Below are 23,660 nucleotides of genomic sequence, written 5' to 3'. Positions count from 1 at the left end.
AAGAGGGGCGACATGACAGAGAGATTAGCAGCGTAGCAGTCTATTCTTTCCAGAGAGCCCTTGGAAGTTTTAAATGTATAAGGCAGAGCTATGGAAATGTGTACAAGCAAAACTTGCACTCATCAAAGTTTACTAAACTCCATCTTGAAGCTCATTCCATGTTGTTTCTATCATGTTGAGATTTTTTTTCTGCATGAAAATTCTTCTACATTTCACATATATTTTTCAAAGTATATGTTTTAATTGTATGTATCCTTGAAATGTACACATCCTCTTCCATTGATTAAAGCATTTTATGTGCATTTTCCACAAAACATATTTTATGCACATTTTTCAAATGTATACATGCTGCTGAACATATTTCTTTGGGTCTGCAAGTTGAAACATGTAGGGATTTTGACCACAAGTTGTGTTTCTGAATCTGTGTTTGGTGGAGGGTGTACAAACATGATAAATCCTAATCACCATGAAACAGATTTCTCATGCCTCTCTAGGTGGGGCTGGAGATCTCTAACAGAGAATGATGAGCATCCTCACAAGACAGCAATGACCAAGTTTTTCGGGAAAACCAGGATGCCTAAAGCAGCATAACATGTTTTGAACTTGTGTATGTTACCATGTGCTGTGTTCATACATGATAACAGAAAGAACAATGTAGCCTCTGTGAACCACTGCCCTCCCATACACGGGTGCTAATTATGCCACTCTGATATATAAAATAATGCATTTGCTGTCTGAATGTTGTCTAAGGGTAATCTTTATCTTGAATGAGAATAAATCTGCAATCATGTAAGAAAGGAAGATGGAAGAGAAATGAGATTTAGACATTGTCTGCAGAAGATGTCTGCAGAAAAATGTTACTTTTCAGACTGACTCTGCCTTGGAAAAAATCTTTGCTGGGCTTTATCCAAAATCCAGTAAAATCTCACCCATTATGACAGTCACTTGAAGTCCAACCCACTTTGTTGCTCTTGAAACTTTATTTCTTTCAGACGCACTAATGAGATCACTGTCTGCAGTGCACTTTCCTGGAAGGAACATTAATTTGCCCACTTACGTAGAGTGTTCTAACCTAGGGGAGCTGCTAAAATGTGAGAGCCACTGAGAATATTCACTTAGTGCTGGATTGCCTAAGGCACAGATGAATGGGGTGGCAGTTTGGCTCTTGCTTAGTAACTGAATGAGTCAGTATGGCACCCTACTGAACCAATAAAAAGTTTTGTCCAGAATGAACTTCTCTGGAGTCTCTTAGAAGACTAAATGCCACTTATAAACTGGCCTTTTTATTATCACTTGCTCTGTTGCTTCTTGGTTCTCAGCAGCAAGGTATTGTTAAGAGATGCTTGAAGTCATTCCCTGAAATTTCTGCTGCTGCTACATTTACTGAACACGAGATCTGACAAGCTTGCTCAGCAAAGGTCAAAGCTTGCTCTCCCCGCACCCCAATTTTTTTCCTACTGAACTATTTGCTCCAAAATTACATAATTTAATTTACTTAAACACTAGAATACAACCAAAGTTTTGCTTCTACATGCATAAATGATGAATTATGTTTCCCGGTGGTATGGTCTTATGCCTGCTGTTTAAATGGCAATGTACATTTGTGCCCCTTTCTTCAAACTGTGTTAAGTCAGCCTTGCTGTGTTTGGGAGCACTCTTGCTGAGCTGAATGATTTGCAGTCTGGATCTATTCCCCAAAGTCCTGCCCTGACGGCATCCCTGTGTTTCTCGTATTCCGATGCACTAATCTCACTGGGGTTCATCTATTCAACTAGAACCACAACAGCTCACATTGTGCCTTACCATCAGTGTTCAAATTACAGTGTGAATGGAAGCATGGCCCTTAATGAAAACCCACCCTTGACTCCAGCTAAATGAATAATGTTCCCACATCGTTTTCTGAAAAGATTAACTAAGGGAGAATGTCAAAAGATGAAGGGCAAGGCTTCCTTCCCCTCTTGCCTATAATTTATTTCATGAAATGCTACTAAAACTCCTGGACAAAAGTATCTTCCAAGGCAGCTCAGAGCAAGTGCCCAAAATTGAATATATTGTTGCTTGTTTTCAATATGAACATCATGCTAGACTGTAATGTCACATACCTCGACAGCTGTGGCAAGAATTTAAAAATACAGTTGAGAAGCTGCTGTGAATAGCTGAATTTGTTATGAGGACAGCTTCATAAGTTCCATTTGCCCTACCTGGTGGAAATAATTCCTGTCTATGGAATTAGACAAGCAAGTACACACAGTCATGTACGGAATATATTCATTTTTTCCAGAAGTATCAAAACTGGGCAGCATTACAACAGCTAGTCAATATGTGAACTCATGAAATACAATTTTTTCTCTCAAACTGAAATGTTTCTCAGTAGATATCTAGTCCACTTTGCTAAGCTATGTTCTAATTCTCTATACCTAAATTGCCGGATGCATTTCAGAATGGTGTAAAAGATGAGTAATGAAAAACATGTCTTAGTATGCCATGCTGTTTTTTCCTAGAAGTGCTGCAGCAGCAGCTTTGTGGAACTGCTTGACAAGTCGGTTTGGAAAATGAACGGAACTAGTTCTTCTATGAACACACACTTGGATAAATGGAAACCAATTATTATGACAACAGAAGTAGTGCTTACCTCATCACCTTTCTCTCCAGGAAGCCCAGGAAATCCACGTTCACCTTTGTTCCCCTTGGATCAAAGAAGATCTGGATGTCATTAAACTGGTCAGGTTATAAAATGACTTTATCAGAGCCATTCTGAGGGCATTTGATGCCAAAGGAATAAAGCAGAGATTGCACTGCACATCCGGATACTCAGCTCCAAGATGAGGGTGTTGACACTCTTTTGCCCCAAGAGCCAAATTCTTTTTCAAAGAATCCTTCACGGACACATCCCAGTGGTAATGGTGGCCAAAAACCAGAAGGGTGGGGGCAAAAATACCAATGTGTTTTGGCCCAAAGCACTCACTGCTAGGTACTGAACCGAAGGAGAGGCATTTCAGCCACTTAGAATGGGTGGAAAACTTCAAAGAAGCCAGGCTGTGGTTGGGAAAAGGGGATGGGCTTTGGAGAGGGGATGTGTTCTTTTGGGGAACACCAGGGGGCCAGTAAGAATACCAGGTGAGCTGATTTTGGTCTCTGGTGGTGAAGTTTTGCCTGCCAACTCTAAGAGAGGCTAGCACATAAGTACATGAGATAAGCCATGCTGGCTCAGACCAAAGGTCCATCTAGTCCAGCAGTCTGTGTACATGGTGGCAAGCCAGCTGCCCACAGGGCCCCTCCAGCAGGGCGGCTGCAAGGCCTCCCCCTGCCCAGCTCCTCGGCCACTGGGCCAGGCAGGCAGGCAGGCCTCCCTGGAGAAGGAGGCAGCACTCAGCCGGCAGGGCGAGCAGCCACTGAGAGCCTCCTCCCTCATGAATCCCTCCAATCCCCTTTTAAAGCCATCCAGAATGAACAGATTCACGAGGGAGGAGGCTATTAGTGGCTTCTATCACCTTCACCCACAGTAGTGAATTCCATAGCTTAACTATACATTGTGTGAAGAAGTATTTCCTTTTATCCATTATAAAATCTTCCAAACGTGCTTGCACCAAAGGTTTGTATAAGCGGAGTAATATTTTGGCAGTTCTATTTTCTATTTTTTTCCTAATTATACCTAATATGAAGTTTGCCCTTTTCACAGCAGCTGCTCACTATGTAAGAGCATAGCAAAAGCCATGCTGGCTCAGACGAAAGGTCCGTCTCGTCCAGCACTCTGTGTACACGGTGGCAAGCCAGCTGCCCACAGGGCCCCTCCAGCAGGGCGGCTGCAAGGCCTCCCCCCTGCCCAGCTCCTCGGCCACTGGGCCAGGCAGGCAGGCCTCCCTGGAGAAGGAGGCAGCACTCAGCCGGCAGGGCCAGCAGCCACTGAGAGCCTCCTCCCTCATGAATCCCTCCAATCCCCTTTTAAAGCCATCCAGAATGAACAGATTCACGAGGGAGGAGGCTATTAGTGGCTTCTATCACCTTCACCCACAGTAGTGAATTCCATAGCTTAACTATACATTGTGTGAAGAAGTATTTCCGTTTTTCCATTATAAAATCTTCCAAACGTGGTTGCACCAAAGCTTTGTATAAGGAGAGTAAGATTTTGGCTACTCTATTTTCTATCCATTTCCCAATTATGCATAGAGTTCTTTCAGACATTTAGCCGCATGTCTAATGCTGTAGTCTGAAATATTTAAATCTATGCACAAACCGGCATTTAAACAAATCAGTGTATTTCACATGGGCAAGAGTGTTTGATGAATGCAAGATTGCTCATGCATCCCTAAATCCATTAAAAGAGAATATTGGCATGCTCATTCATAGAGAATGAAAAGTGGCCATGTTGCATCATACTTGGATATATAATGAGAGAATAATTAAGACTAGGATAACTAATTTTTAAAACTCAGCACTTAGGCAACTACACTCAAGGGCAGTTGTGTGAAAATGGAATTTGAGGCCACATTGGTTGGGCAATTTGAGTTGCAGACCTGCTGCTAACGTGCAGCAGGTATCAATTCAGGATGTTAACCAAAAGATAGTCCAAAGAGGCCTCCCCTACCCTTTGGTTTGATTTTATAGCTGTCAAAAGGTGAACTATCAAGCCACATCAAAGGCATGCGTGACCTCTGTTCACAAAAAGGAGGTGGTAGGATTTATAACTCCTTTGTGGCAAGGGCAAATATCTATTTTCTTACCTGATAGTGCTCAGGTTCATGCACATTTTGCCCTTTTTGCTGAGACTGTAGATGCTCAGGAAATCTGCACCTCAGTTTTCTAGGGATAAAATGGGGGTTTGGCAAAGAAATGGGAGGTTCCATCTGAGACATATACAGTCATATATTCTACTCAAAAATGCTATTTCCCTGTACAGAACAAAACAAAATATCCACCTTTTAAACTTGACCCAAAGTTTTGATAGCTTGATATCAAATCTGTCAAAGTTCCTTTTTCCCCTGGGGAAGAAAAAGGAGGAAAATAGCACCAAAAGTCTCAGCAAAAACAGCAAAATGATATAGTGATTCACCCTGAGGCCAATCAGGGCAGCAAACAAGCAAAAGAGAAAAGGATTTTTTCCCCCAAAAAAGGGGCGTGCATCCCACTACCCCCCTTTTAATCATTCATATTTGGATTTGGCTTGACAGCTGCCAACCCAAAAGAGGCTGGATTCAGATGATGCAACAATCAGCCATGGATTTCTGCGATATCATGATAAATCTGTCTTACCAATAGCAATTGAGCTTATTTTTTTAAATAAACACCATTATGATTTTGCAATATAATTAAGTTAAAATATAAATGAGAATTCATGATCCATCTTCATCAGCCAGGAAGCATTTTCAGGATCTCACCTTAGGCCCTTCTCTACCTGGAATTCCTGGAGGACCTCTGGAACCAGTTTCACCCTAATGATAACAAGCAAAGGAGAACGGTGAGTAGAATGTGAGGGAAGCAGAGATGCAACAGGTATCCCCATACACTCACAGCAACTGCTACACCTTTCTCCTTTCATGCCCATCTCTACTAGACCAGCCTGTGAGTCCCCCCTTTTCCCTCCTGATCCTTATGGATCCTGGAATCCTGGCCTGACAGGTACAACAGACACTCTATTACAAACACAGAAAACGATGGTGATTTATCTGCTACCAGACAAAGATCAGATGAGGGAATATCACATTTTTTATATTTAAAGAGCAGGGCATTAATTTTTTCTGTCCTAGTGAAGAGTGTGTGAAGTTAACTAAGCCCTAACATTGCAACGGAATATATTGCTAATGAGCTTTCCTAGAATTAAAAGAATTGCTCATACCGGATGAAAATGGTACTGCCAGAGAACACATGTGAGGGAAGTATAATAACAACATAGAAACACAGAAACAGAGCAAGTCAGAAGGGACCTCCCAGGCCATCTAGTCTGACCCCTGGCTCCAGCTGGCTCCGCTCATGAAATGATGATGATGCATGAACATGCAGTTGTGAAACCACTGTGTAAAAATAATGCTATGTAACTGCAGTTGTATGTCATGAGTTAGATCTGACTATTACATGGGGACAGATAAATAAGTAGATATCTATTTAGTTTAAATTCTAGCCTAACTTAATGAAAGTATTTGTAGAGGAAGTGGCTAAAGTTGGGAACAAAAAATCAGATTGCACTAAGCAGGGGTGGGAGATATGCCATTAAAACGTATCCAAAGTCCCTCCATTTCCTAGTTTGGGTCCCCAACCTGCAGTGGTTCCAGGCTGGCATTGGTATTTTCCTTCCCACTGAACTCAGTGAAGGGTGTGGGCCAGAACAAGGAGCTGGCAGAGCAGAACCACTGAAGAACTGCCTCCCACCTCCTTTCTTAGCTGCTTGTGTTCAAGGCAGGACTTGGGATGCAGAGTAGCTCAGCAGCAGATCTCTCCATCGGGACAGATTTGGAGTTCTCCACCCATAATATACAATTCTATATTATCTTGAGACACAAGTCATTAAAGCCATGTTTATTGATGGGGGACAACCATCTATGCAGCCAATTTTCTCTTTTTAAAGTTCCCATCACAGTTGCTCACACCGCTGAAAAGGTACACTGCACTGTAAAATGAAAAGTAGTTTGTGTTGCCATCACTTTGAAAACTTCCAATATATGACAAGGTATTATCTTGAGTAAAATGATCAAGTATGAGTAATAAAACAGTTCCAAATCATCTGCTCATCAAGGTGAGCTTAGAGGGCATCTGTATGAGAGCTTTCCTGTGTTCCTGATTTCTGACACTAAGCAGCAAACCAGAAGTACAAAGACGACCTAATAAAGTTAGGCAGTAAAGGTAAGAGTGGAATTTGTCTTCATTCATAATGCAAATTCCACTGCCTCTAGTAATTTGGCTGCCTGCAGACAAATGGGTAGATAGTCATGCATGCCAAATTACCAGCAATATGCGTCCTGCCAAGTCCAGTGTTACTGAGGGAGTGGATCTAAGCCACCAAAAAGCAGCCTATGAGGAGGCGAGTTTTCGTAACCTGCCCATTCATGGCAAGTGGAAAAGCAGCTGTATGAAATGCCATTACCTTCAATGAAGCACTCATGTCTCCAAGAAGAGGAAGAGCAACCTGCAAACCAACCAGAGAGTTGTATAGGTATTTTTAAATCCAGAATTTAGCAGAGATGGGAGGTCTGTATATACCTTTCATATGCCCATCTACCCCCTGACCCTTCTTGATACAAAATAACTGGGCTTTTTTGAGCCAATTAACTTAAGAACATAGTAAGCTGCATTATACAAAGAGAGCTCCATATTCTCAACACTGACTGGCATGAATGGCTGTCCAAGGCTTCAGGCAAGAGTCTTTCTGAACCCTTCCAGGAAATGCTGGGTAATGAGCCTTCCCATATACCAACCAGGTGTTCCACCACTGGGCTGTTGTCCATCCACTTACATAGAACACAGAGGAGATCTGGATTGGGATACAGGGATAGCACAAAGCTCTACTTATCCCATGTCCAAGTATTAAATGGATTGCTTAGTTACACCTGGCTACAGCATCCAGAAAGACTCCATTAGAAATCTGCCTCAATGACAGAAGCACCCAAAAGCATAAGCCAGTATGCTGTGGGGCTTTATACACTTGACCTTTATTTCTCCTAAAAATAAAGGGATTTTTCAACCATACGTGTGTACATTCTGCAAGTATGCTCATCATGGAGCCAGGTTTGGCTGCTGGTCCCTGCTGAACATCTGTGAACAGCAACTTCCAGTGTGCCTCTGCATAGTCTCTGGCATGGCTCTCAGGCGGCTGCCAGGATCAAGAACTGGGGTCCGAGGGCTCAGCAGAAGCCTTTGTGTGGGGCTCAGCCCAGCTCCACTGTCATGGCTTGCCTTTCAGATGTGGAGCACAGTGAGAACAGGGCACCTTTGCACAGCATACGTGCACACCTCTGCCCAAGCATCCAAAGCGGGAGTGATCTTCTCTCCTATCAAGCCACCAGGATGGGATCCAGCTATAAACCTTTATGTTCACCCAGAGTACAAAGTATTTCTTTATTTCAAAATACTGGAAATGGTAGCTTTGGCTTAGAAATGCCTTTTTCAGGAAATGATGCATTTAGTGTGGTGCTTCTTCCAACCCACTGCTTACAGTTCCTTATGTAATACTCCCAAGAGACTTGAAAAGGGGGAGGCTATGAGGACCTTGTGAACTGGTATTCCTTCTAGCTATGTAGCAATATTTCCATATCCTGCCTTGGGGATGCTGCAAGTTTCAGGACTTCTTGCTGCCTAAACACACATAGGTCCATGACCTCAGACTGGTTCGAGGGCAAGTATCTGACTTTAGTGAGATGATGTTGTTATAAGTGCTTGTCGAATATAATTCTATGTGAGTAAAATGAGGAATCTGTTCATATAACATATGTGCCTTTCTGTTATTTAATGTATGGATCCAGTTTTGGAATAGGGCTTTTACACTGAGAAACTCTGCGGATTGACCCACTAATTGCAAATGTAGTGGAACTTTGGTTGATATACATACTGGATCCCCCGGAGGGCCTGGAAGTCCTGGCTTTCCATCTCGTCCTGGAATACCCTGTTCATGTGTATATAAACACAGAGTTTTAAGCATTTTAAGAGTCTTGCTTTTGACAAGGAATGCATCTTGACAGTGTTGCATTGGCCAAGTACTTACATCAAGACCCGGTGTTCCTGGAGTTCCTGGTAATCCAGGGGGTCCCCTTGGGCCCTGGAATGGAAACAGGTAGGGCTATCATGCAGCACAAAACCACAACATGATAAACACATCATGAGCTTTTTCTGCACTGGGCTGCTAACCCACTACATCTGCTTTTACATGTGCCACACAACTGAGATCAGAGCACTCCACAAGAAGCATTCCCTGCTTTACTGCTACACAACCTCAAGGTGGCATTGTGGTATAGCACAAATCCAGCTATATTAAAAACTGTCCTCTCATTTTTGCAAAGAAATGCCACTTTTTTCTTGCTCCAAAAAGGCTTGCTGAAAGTTCAAAGGCAAAACTGAAATGTCACAACACTATCTAGCCTGGTCAGAAACAACAGTGCACATAATGCGCTGGATAATGGCTCATCCAGAAAAGCTCAGCTAGAATTCACCCAGCTTTTCCATGATTTACCTTACCTGGAACCCTGGTGGTCCTGGAGGGCCTTTAGGACCCTGCAAGAGAAAGAGAGAGAGTAAGTAGTTTTCTTGTGTTCAACAATTATGTCAGGAACCAACTTGAAACACAAGTGACAGACACTGTATCTCAGTACTGAAGCAACAGAGATCGGTCTTAAAATTGCCTTATAAACCTCAGGCTGAAATCCTGAGCAGTCCAGGGCACTCAATAGGACAGATTTAAATGAATATTGGAACAGGCTGTAATTCATTTTTTTTGCTGAAAGCGAAGCACTGTTGTGCAACCAGTAACAGAGAATAAAAACCAGCTCATCAACTCTATTGGGATTGAGCAGAAGACAGTATAATGCAGAGTCTGAATGAAGTGCTCACCGTGTCCAGTACAGCCCTCTCAATTAAAAGTGCTAGGCTGGACAGGTTTCAGGCCTTTACTCCCATGAGCAACCCTGTAGTCTTGAGAAGGCCCCAAGAGATGAACAGGTAATAAGCTCTGGGAATGGTTCCTTAGATAAGAAGAGCAGGGACGGTTGGGTTGTCTCTACCTTCCTCCTTTCCACCCAACTGATAGCTTGGGGATCTTTCTCACTGACTCTGCAAGGCAGAGTGGCACATGGTATAATCCATGGTATAATTATGTGTAACTGGCTTTCCGCGTGGAGCCAGAAGTGCAAGCGACTCAGTGCTCCTTGGGTGCCATCCTTCGCATAAGCCCTGCGGTCTGAAGTGAGAATGCATAAGCCTTGCTTTGCTTCTTCATTGGTAATCTGCATCCATCATCTATCAACATATCTAGTTATTTCCAATGAACAGTTTGCTATCTATGCCACAAATGATTTTGCTGCTTTCTGGGCATCCTTGAATATAAAGTAAGATGCCTTGGCTGGACTGGGCCCCTGTGGTTATGCATTTAATCCCAAAAAATGAACGGCTGTTGCCCAAAAATAGGACGACTCCTTCTATGTTCTGAAGAGGTAGAAACGTTGGACTGAAATACAACCACTCCTTCCTGCAGATCCCTGGCAGGAGGGAGCCCCTGACGTAGAGATTTATTTATTTATTTAAAACATTTCAGTTATGCCATTTGTCTGGTTTGAGAGTAACCCATACTTTGGATAATCATCCAGCAAAATTAACCAAAAAAATGAAAACTAAAATTAGCTATTCTCATGAGAATTACAGAACAGCTGTATTTTATTTTACAAAAGTGAAATCAGCACACATCATTTAAAGATGTAGATGCTCAAAGCTTCTGAAGAACTACTCTGCCAATAACATGTTCCATTCATTCATTCAATTAATTAAATAAATAAATTTTTATTCCGCAGGACAATATTCCAACAGGACTCTAGGTAGAGAGAAAGAGAGTAAACATAACAACATTTATGGTTGAATTTACGATTGTGTCTTTCAATTCATTCCAAGAGTTATGTCTCCTGCTTTTCTTCTGAACAAAGGAAGAAAAAACAGGTGGAGCAGGCTACAAAGGCCATGTAGGCTGAGGATGATGGTAACTGTTGTCCAACACAAATGAAGGGCTCTAGGTTGGGAAGGCTGTTACACAGCATGTATGTGATAATGCAAAGCAGAGTCCACCATTGACCCTTATGGGGATAGCTGAGTAGCCGGATAGTACAACGGGAACAGCACGATGCTTGTTTTCCTTCTCTGCCACCCAATACTCTGGAGTGAACATCCTGACCCTCTTCCCCGTTTACGATATTCAACGCCACAGGCCAGTATGCGGAGGAGAGTGAAACGATCCGCAAGAGGAATTGCCCTGTGTGAAGTCTGTAGGAAGCAGGACATTCCCCGGCTAGCATGCATTGGTCACAAGACCGTGGCAGTCCTCGCTGCATTCCTGTAACAGCAGGAAACACATTTCAAGAACAGATTATCTGTTTTCGTTTATTTTTAAATGGATCTACCCTGAGAACTTGTAGCAGGTAACTGGATGGTTTTAAAATAAGCCGTAAAATGATGAATAAAATATTCCTAAAAGATAAAATATAACAAGCTATTATAAACTAAAAACAAAGTACCAAATGCTCAGTTAAGGCTGGACACTGAAAGTTCATTCAAATAAGACCACACAGTGCTTCAAACGCTTGGAATGGGACCTACATGTTGATGATTCATAGGATATATAGGTTAAGGTGCTGTTTTTAGCCAATTGTATAGACCATGGGTCCTCAAACTACAGCCAGATTTGGCTCACCATGCTCACCTATCCAGCCTTCCTCAGAGGTTTTGGACTCGCTTAGAGAAAACAGAGAGCCGGTGCATGCGCCAAATTGCAACAGCGCAACTGTGCGTGTGCCAGCTCGCCCGCCACCCCCCCCGCCCCCATTGCATGCATATACAGAGTGGGAATACAGAGCAGAAACAGAAGAGAGGTGGGTGGAAGAGAAAGAGAGACGAAGATGAAAACGAAGAAATTAAAAAAGGATTGAAGGTAAGAAAAATTTAACTTTTTAAATCTATTTTTAATTATGCGAGCCTGGGGGTGGCTAGGCCACGCAGCCTTCTCCAAGGGAGCAAGCCGCTGCCACCACCTCACTGAGCCCAGGGCAGACAGGCTGGGGCAGAGTGGCTTACTCAGAGAAAGCTGCGATGGAGAAAGCTTACTTGGAGAAAGCCACGGGGCTCCCATGCCTCCCCCGCTGCCTTCTCCAAGCAAGCGAGCAAACATTATTTAATTTTTAATTAATTTTTAAATGTTAATTTTTAAATGTATTTTAATTTCAATTAATTTTTTAATGTGCAGTGTGCATAGGAATTCCTTTTTTTTTCAAACTATAGTCCGGCACCTCAACAGTCTGAGGGGCAGTGAACTGGCCCCCTGTGGAAAAAGTTTGAGGACCCCTGGTATAGAATGCAGTGGAGTAATGGAAAGAAGGCAAATTTCTAGGATAATACTTACAGACTGGAGAGCAATAGCCAATGCTGCCACTTCACTTATAACATTGAAGAGTACTAGCACAATTGACTGTTAGCACAACACCAACAGCACAAACTTGGTGTGATGGGTTTTCTGGAGAAACCTCTTGCACCAGCACATGCTATTGACATGGTCCTAAAGGTTGCTTCTATTTTGGTGCAGCCAAAGCAGTGCTGGATCCTGCCCTATTTCCTTAAGGTCTTTATATATGTTCCTAAATATTTGCCCTAAGGGAAATTGGGTGAGTTTATGACACACTTTAAAATCTAAACCCCCCACACAAGAATAAGAATCAAATATACATAAAAACATTTAACTGGATTTATAGGATTTAACCTATAAAGCCTTACACAGCTTGGAACCATGGTATGTGACAGAGCACCTCTCCCAGTCTGAACAGTCAATGCCAGAGGCCTTCCCCCAGGTGCCTCCTCCGGATCTGGGCAAGTGACAATAAGGGACAGGGTCTTTTCAGTGGCTTCCCCCATTTATGCAATCGTCTTCCCAGTGAAGTACACCAGGTGCCAACACTGCCGTCTTTTTGGTACCAGAATACAACTGTTTCCTACTCCAGATATTTGATGGCATATGATTGCATCAAATGTTTGACATAAGTACTTCAACTGTTTTCTTCAGTCAAATAATTTATTGAAACTATTTTAGAGGTTTACTTTGTTTGATATTGGTATGTTTGAGATGATATACTCTCCTTTTTTTCTCCTGTATTGCGGTGTGCTCTTTTGTGAGCTGCCCAGATAGCCTTGCAAGGTGGAGGTGGAGAAGTCTGCCTGAAACCCTGGGGAGTTGCTGGCAGTCAGTGCAGATGCGGCGGAACCTGATGGAGCGAGAGAGTGAGCTATCTATCTATCTATCTATCTATCTATCTATCTATCTATCTATCTATCTCCATGTCTATGCTGCCCCATAATGCAAAGTTCCTCTGGGCAGCTTACAGTGCATAAAGTGAATAAATAGCAGAGTGGAAAAATTCTAGAACTACTCATGTTAAAAGATGCAAAGCCACAAAAAGGTCCGAGAGAATAGTTTGGTCTAAAGCACCTTGATCTCTGGTATAGAGGTGGACACAAATGGGGTACTGTGCAAATAGCGGAGCTTTGGTCTTTTTGTGGGCACAAGGCCACCATTTTCTTTTTGATAAATACAGCATGGCCTTTTGCAGAAGAAGGCACAGTGAGTCTCATTCATTTCCTTGATATTATTGTGGCATCTCCCATCCAGCCATGTGGGTGGATCAAGTGAGGACGCTGCAATAGCTACCTTTTTGTCCTCCCCTCTTTCCACTTCTTTATTCCTTGGTCTACTCATCTGTGTTGTACTGGCAGTGTACAACATCAGCGAACTAGCTGATTGCTCTCCTCACCCTAAAATGGAGTAGCAAGTAGTTATTCTTCTTACTGAAACTATATAACAGAAGATCTTTGAATGAAGGGTTTTCCTCCATATTGTAATGTTATCACCAGGAAAGCAGGGGAAGTGCTATGGCTGAATTAAAAATGAAATGATAGATTGCTTATAGTTCATCATGGGCTAATAAGCTGGGGGAAATTGGGGTGGGGCTAATTTTTTCTGCTCCCATTACTTCTTTCTCTTCACAAATAACTAAACGTGTTATAGAAATCACAGGAAAGTCTGTTTTTCTTCTTTGGGGCAGTGCCAAGGTAGAATCTACCTACATCCTAATAGCATGTACAATTGATGCTATACTTCCAATGAAGGAGTATTTTGATTTATACAAATGTGTACATATATATTTAAAAAGGGAGTGTGTTGCTCACATTTATAAAGGTAGTTCCTTAACGCAGATGGGGCGCTGTTGGTTCAACAATGGACTGGACACCACCTGGCTATATATTCAGATGACGAATTCAAGTCTTTACCACACTCAAATTAGGCAGCACATCTTTTCCGTCTGAAAAACGTTCTCATCTAAAAGCTAAGATATTGGGTCACCCAATCAGATTGGTGGCCCTTCCCATCACGTCCTTATGCTAGAAGCAGAGGGATATCTTAAACTTGTAATATTACGTTGCAGCCACAGAATCTGGATATCAAGGCAACACTGAAACTTATCAATTGCATTGGGAAGCAGCTGCAAGAAATGAGAAATGATACTGTTGAAGAAGCAATCAAGTATGCCAATCAGCTGACCATGAAGTAGAATCAAATGTCTTCATAAACTCCCTTGAACAACAGGAAAGCTGATTTTAATAAGCACAGATGACTAACAAGTAGGATTCAATGGCAGGAAACCTCATCAATAGCAGTTCAAGAGGTGGAGGGAATGCTTATCCAATCTGCAGACTACACAACATTCAATGGGACAGCTAATCCTTTTCAAGTCAGAAACAAAATCCAGAATGATCTTGATAGGTCAAAAGACTAGACAGAAATCAATAAAATGCGACAGATAAAAATATTGACACGGAATAAAAATTAATTTAAAAAATGTAAAACTTTTAAAGACAACAAAAAGACCTCGCTAAGAATAAAGAAAAGTTACCTGGATAATTGTGTCAAGCCCCTGAATGACCAGGAAGGTCTTTAAAGGCTTCTGCAAAGAGGGCTGTCTTAACCTAGTGCCGAAAATATAGCAAATTTGGTGCCTGGCTGGCAATAGCAGGGAGGTTGTTCCAATGATGGGGGAGGCCCTCCTCCTAGCTGCCACTCTCCAAGCCTCTTCAGGGGTTGGCACTCAGAAGAAAACCCCAGAGGTTGAGCGTAGTGTCCATTTATGGACACCATGCTTTAAGTAAGAATCAAATAATTTAGTTCAAAAACAGGCAATGAAGGTAATCAGGGGACTAGAAGTTCTACAAGACAATATAAAACTGGTATGTTTAGCCTTGAAAAGGCAGAGGGGCTATGTAGTTTTTGAGCAAATAAAGGGTTGCCACACAGAGAGCTGCCATCTGTTTTCTATCATCCAAGACTAAAGGACACAAAATAATGGGCATTAGCTACAAGAAAGCTGACTTCAGCTGGACATGAGAAAAAACCTCCCAGTTGCTAGAGCAGTTAGCCAAGGGAAGCACCTGCCGAGGAAGGTGGAAGGTATTCCATCACTGGAGGTATGCATGTAGAGGGTGTCCAAAGAGGCCTTAAACTGGATTCCTGGGCTAAGCAGGAGGTTGGACTCAATGGCCTAAATAGCTCCTTCTAAATTTATGATTTTATTATAAGACCCTTCCTGATATAGCGTATCCTTGATATTCTGACACTGGGTTATTCTTGTTTTTCAAACTTTTATGTGTATCTGTAGCAAGAATTGTCAATGATTGGACAGGCTGCTTAATGAAAAGTTTTGAATGTACATAAACTGGAGCATGATCCCCAAGTTAAGGTTAAGTAAGAAGAGTTTACAATTTTTTAATAAAAAGACCTACAGAACAAATAAATTCTTCCCTTACTTTTTGGTAGTGTCCCCCAAACTTTTAGGGTGGCTATGGACCTGGTTTACCATACAGGTACACAAGAGTTGGACAAGTGGCCCCGAGAATCAGTGTGGTGTGGTGATGGTCTGGGCACCCATGAGATCAGGGCTGTAGTCCCACAAAACTCACTGGGTGGCTTTGGGCCAGTGCTGACTCACAGCCTGTCCTACTGCACAGGGTTGTTGTTGTTGTTGTTGATGTGAGGATAAAGTGAAGCCATGTAAGCTGCTTTGGGTTCCTCACAAGAGGAAACAAGCAGGATAGAAATGCAATGTAATAATAATTCTTAAAAAATAAAAATCAGTAAAAGCACCCCCATGCAAAATGGTTATAACTTCTAGAAAGGGAGATTTCAAAGCAGTTGCCTTCTATTTTGCATGCTCCCTCTAAAGGGAAAGTAAAAGCATGTGGCTCCATGGAAACATACTAAAATTTAAGGACATGTTATCAGACATTAAGTCACTTACAGATGTGGATGCTAGAAAAAGAGTAGCACAGAATTTTGACAGTGCATTTTTTGAATCTGCCCTTCTACAACATCGTATCATGAACCCTCAACTGTAGCACAAACTGCTGGAAAGTTATGGTAGCAACTGCCCACAAAAGTTGATGTTTGCCCTATTTGTATGTCTTGAAAAAGTAATAGATTTTCTATATAATGAGAAAATAAGAGAGAATTGAGGAAAGGCTGTATAGGAAGATTATGGGAGCATGTCTGGGTCATGTAGATTTCCAGTACAATTTCATGAATAGGACAAGGTGATAACACTTCAAAAGCTTAATCTGGAAGCCCCATTACAACTCTGGAAAGAACAGGAAATCAGTGACATCCAGAAACTGAATTTTGTACTTACAGGGGAGCCTTGGGTTCCATTTCCTACTGGACCCATCTCTCCAGGTGGTCCTTGTACCCCAGGAAGCCCTCTTTCACCCTAATTGAGGAAAAATCATTGTTTAAGAGCATTAATTACTACAAACATCTAAAGGAAGGAATTGGAACTGGTCTGCCTTACCTTAGGCCCCCGTGGACCTGTTGCTCCAGGTATGCCTGCTGGACCCTAAAATATGATACGATACAATGCAATCTGATTCAATACAAGAATTTGAAGGTAGTACCTGATTTGATTTTGGAGTTATCAGTGTCCAGCCATTTTTAGTCAGAATTCCTACATTACAAAGAAAACCCCTGAAGCCATATTTCTGCTACTGTACAGCTTAAACAACCAGTTAGGTCATTTACAATGACACTTTAACGGCACCTACATTAGTTCTGGAATCAATGATAACATCATTTATAGATGATACACTTTAAGAGGTGGAGAAGCTGCAACGGGAATTATGGAACGAAAGGGACTGGTATCCTGCACCAGCAGGGTGTTGGACTTGATAGTCTTCTTGGCCCCTTCTGACCCTACTTTTCAATGAAGCTATGAAAGGGAGATAGAATGGAAAAGAGCGTCTCAGGTATGAGACTCGCCTAGAGCACTCTGCTCTAGAGGCAATTTTTTGACATGGTGCTTTCCTTGGAGCATAATAAATCTGAATGACGTAAACTTATCTCTGAAATGTACATAGGCAGATAGCCCTGCCTCGGGGCACAGGTTTATTTTAATGGCCCCCAGTCTCTGTTTGCAATACTGTCCTATGATACCTACCGGTTTCCCTGGTAGACTTGATCCCGGAGGCCCTGTGTCACCTTTAGCACCTGGACGCCCAGGGGGGCCAATGATTCCACCAGAGTCTCCCTGTGTTGTAAAGATGAAGAAAAAATGGCCAGAAGTGCCTAATGAAAATACTTTATTTTGGCTGTTTGAATGGTTCAGTCTTCACTTTCTTTCACAATGGCAGGGCACAGATGTCTCGGTCAGATAAATGCAAGTACATCTTCAGCACTGGCACCATCCTAGCTATATTCCCAGCAGTCTTAACTTTCCCAGCCGATGCATTATTGTACCACCCAAAGGCAGTGCTTATGTCAGTGGGATCTTTTCTACTTAGCAGAATTTCATTTCAGTCTATTCAACAGCTGGCCAAAAAAGGACTGGGCAGAAATGGGAAAATGGGTCTTACCCATACATTCTTGTTCAGTTCAGCAGCAGGAAAAGCAATTTTCTCATCCACCAAATGTGTATTACTTCTGTTTTCCTACATGCTGGCCAAGCCTCTGCCACTTTGGGAAGCCCTACTCAGTCGAGCCAGAGGGAGACTGGTGTGGGGAAGGCAGTGAATGCTACTTAGCTGAGGCAAAACCTGGACCTATTGCCTAATGTGGAGGGATGGAATGACCCAGTCCAGGTTGCTCTGTCTCCATAAATATGAAGCCAATAGTAAGCTACCCTGGACACTGCTGTGGTGAACAAGATAAAAACTGTAATGCAGCTGAGGCCATATCAGTCTTTCAAAGTACCAAAGTAGTATCAAGAGTCTTTCACCTAACTGTCAAATAATTTACTTAGCATATATTGCAGAACGTACCTTATCTCCTTTCATCCCTGGTTTTCCAGGTATTCCATGTTCTCCTGGTAAGCCCTAGTCAATTAAAGGGAAAATGTTAACACCTTGTACCTTGCATCACCTGGTCAAGTAGAAAGGGGTCAGTTTTGAATAGCTATGAGAGATGGTAGGCTTCATTGAGATCTTTTCCCCCTTGAAATGGCAAGCTCACAAAAATGGAGTGAAATATTCTACTAAAAACTTCTCTATTCCTTAATGCAGAACCTTAACCTTATGGATAGCTTAGCAAAACTGCAGGAGTCCATAACTAGTAGAGTACACATCCATTTGAAAAATTTAAACAGTCTTGTGGTATCTCAAGGACTATTCTGACATAAAGTGCCAGAATAAATATGTTTGTCTTTAAGGTACCACAACACTCTTTGTTGTTTCTGCTACAGAAGACTTACTACCCCTCTGCAAATATAGTATCTTTTAAAGTTCTTCACTTTGTGGATAGTTGGCTCTGGATTTTCATAGTTAAGACTGGCAGTATGTTTTTGGGTTTAATAAAGAAGTCAGAAAAGCAGATGTTATTTACTTGGGGTCAGTTTTTTTTTGTCTTCCCTCAAAGCATGAAAGATCTAGTCATTTTCTTGCAATCAGGCCAACTATTCTGCATGAATTCATGAGGAAAAATATATGAATTATTTCCATTAGGAAACACATGAATAGACACATCCCTTTTACTTTGCTTTGGAAAGTGAAACTTTCAAGTCTTTTAGCACTGGCAGAATAAGTGACAGGCATTTCCATTTGAATAGGAATGTTGAAGAAGCTGCTGTTTTTTTTTTCAATTTACTGTGCTCTGCAGATATAAGTGAAACACCTGTATGCTTTATGCAGTTGTCCATTTAGTCAATTTTAAAGGAAGGAGTCACATGAGCAGAAACCAATGATTATGCTAAGAATGGCAAAAATGTACTGAATGCTGTATTGTTACTCTTAGAAGAGCTGAGGATATAACATCAATCCTGGCTCATTTGCAGTGGCGGCCTGTATACATCTGAGCCTGATTCAAGGTGCTGGATTTAACCTATAAAGCCTTACACAGCTTGGAACCATGGTATGTGACAGAGCACCTCTACCAATCTGAACAGTCAATGCCAGAGGCCTTCCCCCAGGTGCCTCCTCCGGATCTGGGCAAGTGACAATAACGGACAGGGTCTTTTCAGTGGCTTCCCCCATTTATGCAATCGTCTTCCCAGTGAAGTACACCAGGTGCCAACACTGCCGTCTTTTTGGTACCAGAATACAACTGTTTCCTACTCCAGATATTTGATGGCATATGATTGCCTCAGATGTTTGACATAAGTACTTCAACTTCGTAAGTTTTCTTCAGGTCAAATAATTTCTTGAAACTATTTTAGAGGTTTACTTTGTTTGATACTGGCATGTTTGAGATGATATATTCTCCTTTTTTCCTCCTGTATTGCGGTGTGCTCTTTTGTGAGCTGCCCAGATACCCTTGCCAGGTCTGCCTGAAACCCTGGGGAGTTGCTGGCAGTCAGTGTAGATGCGGCGGAACTTGATGGAGCTATTTATTTATTTAATTCTATGCTGCCCCATAATGCAAAGTTCCTCTGGGCAGCTTACAATGATAGAGCATAACAACATACATAAATTACAAAAACCAGTTATTAATTAGATAAAAAGATAAAATAGTAAATTAATAGATAGCACCTCAAATAAAATATACTCACACATACCAGTAAGTACAACCATCAAATTAACCAAGATTAAATTAGGATAAAAATCCATAACAAAATATAAAAGTATTAAATAAAAATAAATAATATCAACCAAAAACTTATTTAAATGAAATATGTCGTTATGCTGGAATATGTTTGGGCTTTCATTTTCTCAGTGTATTGCCAGGTGTGTTAGTTTAGTTGGAATTTGGTCAGAAGCTGGAAGAAGCCTTGAAAACTCTGGGGGGTGCTCAGGCTTATGTGAGAGGACAGTGGGGGGGGGGCGGGGGGCTCACCCACCGAGCTGCAGTTTTCAGCTTTCACAGGCAGGGGCTTCTATGAGAGTTTAGTGGAAGGAGGGGAGGGCTTGGAAACGTGTTATACTCCTAAAAAGGTGGAAAAGAAAAATTTGGGCTGGAAAAAAAGCCTTATGTTAGGCTAAAACTTCTGTCAGTTAGTGGCTTAGTGGAAAGGCCATCGTAGCCATTCCTTGCTTGAAAAGTGAGCCTTAGAAATGCTGCTAGAAATGTCTCTCCGTCCTGGCCTGCATCATTACACTTGACTCAATTGCTGCTTAGGCTTAAGGGAGCTTTCCGTTTATGGACTATTTACCCTGAAGTGAAAATCCTGCCATGCTTTCAGTGGAATGTGCTTACACATGGACATTGATTTCTATGCTTTTTGTGATGTGGATTCCTAGGTTACAGTCAGTCCTGCATTTTGGACTTCCTTGTGCCTGGAGCCATGTAACACAGGGATCCCAGAGCTGGGGTCTGGGGCATTGAGATCTCGGCATGCGGGAACTTCTGTGGACTTGCTACTGAACATGGTTTGCTCTCGTAGAGTTGTGAAGCAAGGGCTCACATCACACAGAGGTTGTGGGGCTGGTACTGACCACGGTTGGCTCAAGTCTTCCCCTTGAACACGCATCTCTAAGTACATGGGTCAGGTGACCTCAAGGATGATTTTGACCTGAGCAGCAGAGATGAGAACTGTGAAACGGTCATCTGCACCCCTGCCTTGGCTGCTAAACACTGCTAAAGCCATGGCAACTGCGCCCTGCCATGTTTATTGCAAAAGATAAATGCAGATATAATGTAGTGTGTACTAAACCACACCAAGGGGCAGCAATAAACCAGGATATCTGACTTCAAATCCCATGGGCTACACATCAATCACAACTCTTCTCATACTGCCTGTAAAAAGAACATACCAGTGGTTCCCATAATATTATTTCATTGGCTAATATTTCACTTTAGCAATTTTTACATGAAACAATAAAACAAGACAATACTTACAACTTCTCCTGGTTGTCCTCTGGGCCCAGGTTGACCTGGGGAGCCCTATAGTACAATAACAACATTTATTTTTTATTTATTTGATGTTTATCCTGTCCCATTAGCCATAAGGCTCCCATTAACCGTAAAAGTGTGTTCTTAAACTGCTCATATTGGAGCAATGCAGATAAGAAGGAGCATGTCCCTTTTCTCTGATGCACACCAGAATTTACTTTGTTTACTGCAGAGTCTCCTTAAGCTGCAATTCAAAGCACCAGAAACTGCCTATTATATAGGTCTAATCTTAACCATCTGAGCTTGCCAGCCCATGCATGTCTAAAATCAGGGGATGAAAAGCACAATCCTCTGTTGTGGATTCCTCTGTTGTGAAAAGCACTGTCAGCATTCCCCTGAACGACTGGCTGGGGAACGCTGAGAGTGGCAGAACTTCTTTCTGTTTCTGCACAAAGTATACACAATATGCACAGCTGGCAAGGCACACCTGTGGAACTGGCTGCCCAGGTGGCATATGCAGGGCAGGCCTCATGGACACGCTTCCTGCCAGACTTGGCACAAGGCAGATTTAAGGCAAAGAGAAAGCAGGTTGGAGCCTGGGGAGCCAACATGAGGAATCGCCCCCCACAGGATCCCCCCCACACTGCGACCTTCAGCACATCATCTAGCTGATTTAATCCAAGGGTTTGTATTGTCTAGATCTGTCTTTACTTCTCATTTTACTGATTTTATGTATTTTGGTTATATTCAAAATTGTTCCATTTCCTGTAAGCCTCTCCAGGGGTTCTGCAAACTGTAGGGTGACCTATACATTATTATATAAACAAAACAGCATTTAAGAAGGAGCAATGTGCTAAAAGATACAGCTGATTTAGCTGAAAGGTTTCACTGGACTGGAATAAAATTGCTACTAAACTTTAACACTTGTTTATAGCAAACCATGTACAGCAAACCACTGTCCAGAACGGAGCAGCAACCCAGTCAGGATTTGGACAGAGTTCAACCATGGTCAAGTTGAATTTTATGATATCAGCAGCACAGCCAGGAAAAGCTATTAGAAAATTGTGTATATTTTGGACATTTTGCACAGGTACCTTTGGGAAAAAATAGAACTTGGAAGCATATAAAGGTTTTAAACATTAATGGTATTGTACAGAGTCTGTGGAAATCAAGAGTGCTGTGCTACTGTGCTCAAAAAGACTTTGCTTATTGCCTAGTTCATAGTGCAGCCGATCAACTACATTGCACATACCTGAGGTCCTAGATTTCCAGTGGGCCCAGGAGGACCAGGCTCCCCCCGTTCACCCTAGAAGAATGTTTTTGAAAGAGAAGAGTTAACCTTTTGCCTATACAAAGATTTTAAAAAGTGCATATCTGGCTGTGGGAGAACTAATGGGCAGTATATTTTAATTCTACTTGAGTGACTTGCACTAATTTTACCCTGAAAACAAGCCAGTGACAATACAAGGTAAATTAAGGGACTTGCCCATACTGATTTTCTCTAGAGGAACAGCAGATGTGATCTTTTGGCAGTATTTGCACTGGGTTATTTCCAGTGGTGGCTTCAAGCAAGCATAAAACGTTTCCATTTTGGTAACAGAGTACAGCTTTTTAAAAAATCATTCTCTCCAACTCTCTACAGCTCCCAGTGTTTCCCCAAAGCTACTGCTAAGGTTTTGGAGATCCTCTGGCTATGAGGCTCTGACACTGAGGGCTGCATTAAGCTGGGGGAAATGCCCCCCCCCCCCAAAAAAAAACCAACCCAAAACAAAACAAAACACCAACAGCCACATAGTTGTGGTTCACCAAGTACAAGAAGGATACTTTCCACTGGGACAAATACACTAGTGGATACAACTCACTGTTTTTACTGAAAGCAGTAACATGGCCATTGATGAGTATCTCAAATTAGAAACAAGCAAAATTCTTTATGAATCTTTGCTTAGATCAGTAACTGAGGTACTTCTTTCCCTTTATAAATATCTAAGCTCTCAAATTATTTATGTATGCATTGATCATATTTTTATCTCACCTTTTCCAGGAAGAAACCCAAGGTCGCTTACATAATCCTCCTCTTCTCCATCTTATCATCCCAACAACCTGTAGATGGAGTCAGTAACTGGCCCAAAGTTACCTAGTGAGCTTTGTGGCCAAGCAGGGACAAGAACCTTGAACCTCCTAAATCCCAGTCCAGCACATTATGCCATACTGTGTCCGGCTTGTGTCTTGCTGGGTTACATATAGAGGTGGGGGGAGCTTCACTTTTTCCACCTCCAAATCTGCTGGATATCCATAGGTAGATGCAACATTTGCATAGGGTTTTAGCATATAAAATATCGTGCACTTGGCCCTAAACAATGTGACTCGTGGGGATTTTCTATATGTGACTTTTGTTATGTGTTCATCATTGGCTATGCATAGTTGTTTACAGGTTCTTTAGATGATGTGGAACCCTACATTTGCTTCTATGTCTAAACAGCCCCTTTGGTAAGCTTTTTTAGAGTGGAGAAAATGGAGAATTTAAAGTGAAAGAAAACACTTTTTTCAGTTGTGAATTTGCACTGTTCTGTATTCCACAGTGCCACTTAGAGGTTATATAGTGGAAAAGCAGGAAAAGAATTTTTCTTTGAGTAGT

The 23,660-nt window shown here is 42.0% G+C and overlaps 1 protein-coding gene across 1 annotated transcript in view; it reads right to left on the bottom strand.

The window, feature by feature from the left end:
• COL19A1 (collagen type XIX alpha 1 chain) overlaps positions 1–23,660 on the bottom strand; it is a 213,541-nt gene that overhangs the window by 23,880 nt on the left and 166,001 nt on the right. The window contains exons 19-30 of the mRNA XM_044421897.1: positions 22,278–22,331; positions 21,032–21,076; positions 18,025–18,078; positions 17,205–17,294; positions 16,563–16,607; positions 16,404–16,481; positions 9,160–9,195; positions 8,690–8,743; positions 8,537–8,590; positions 7,076–7,117; positions 5,376–5,429; positions 2,633–2,686 (exon numbers count right to left, since the gene is read on the bottom strand). Coding sequence (XP_044277832.1) covers positions 2,633–2,686; positions 5,376–5,429; positions 7,076–7,117; positions 8,537–8,590; positions 8,690–8,743; positions 9,160–9,195; positions 16,404–16,481; positions 16,563–16,607; positions 17,205–17,294; positions 18,025–18,078; positions 21,032–21,076; positions 22,278–22,331 — 660 coding nt within the window. The remainder of the gene's footprint in view (positions 1–2,632; positions 2,687–5,375; positions 5,430–7,075; positions 7,118–8,536; positions 8,591–8,689; positions 8,744–9,159; positions 9,196–16,403; positions 16,482–16,562; positions 16,608–17,204; positions 17,295–18,024; positions 18,079–21,031; positions 21,077–22,277; positions 22,332–23,660) is intronic.

Source organism: Varanus komodoensis, unplaced genomic scaffold (assembly GCF_004798865.1).
Source record: "Varanus komodoensis strain SLA01 unplaced genomic scaffold, ASM479886v1 scaffold12, whole genome shotgun sequence".
NCBI lineage: Eukaryota > Metazoa > Chordata > Lepidosauria > Squamata > Varanidae > Varanus > Varanus komodoensis.
This window is presented reverse-complemented; position numbering and strand designations above follow the sequence as displayed.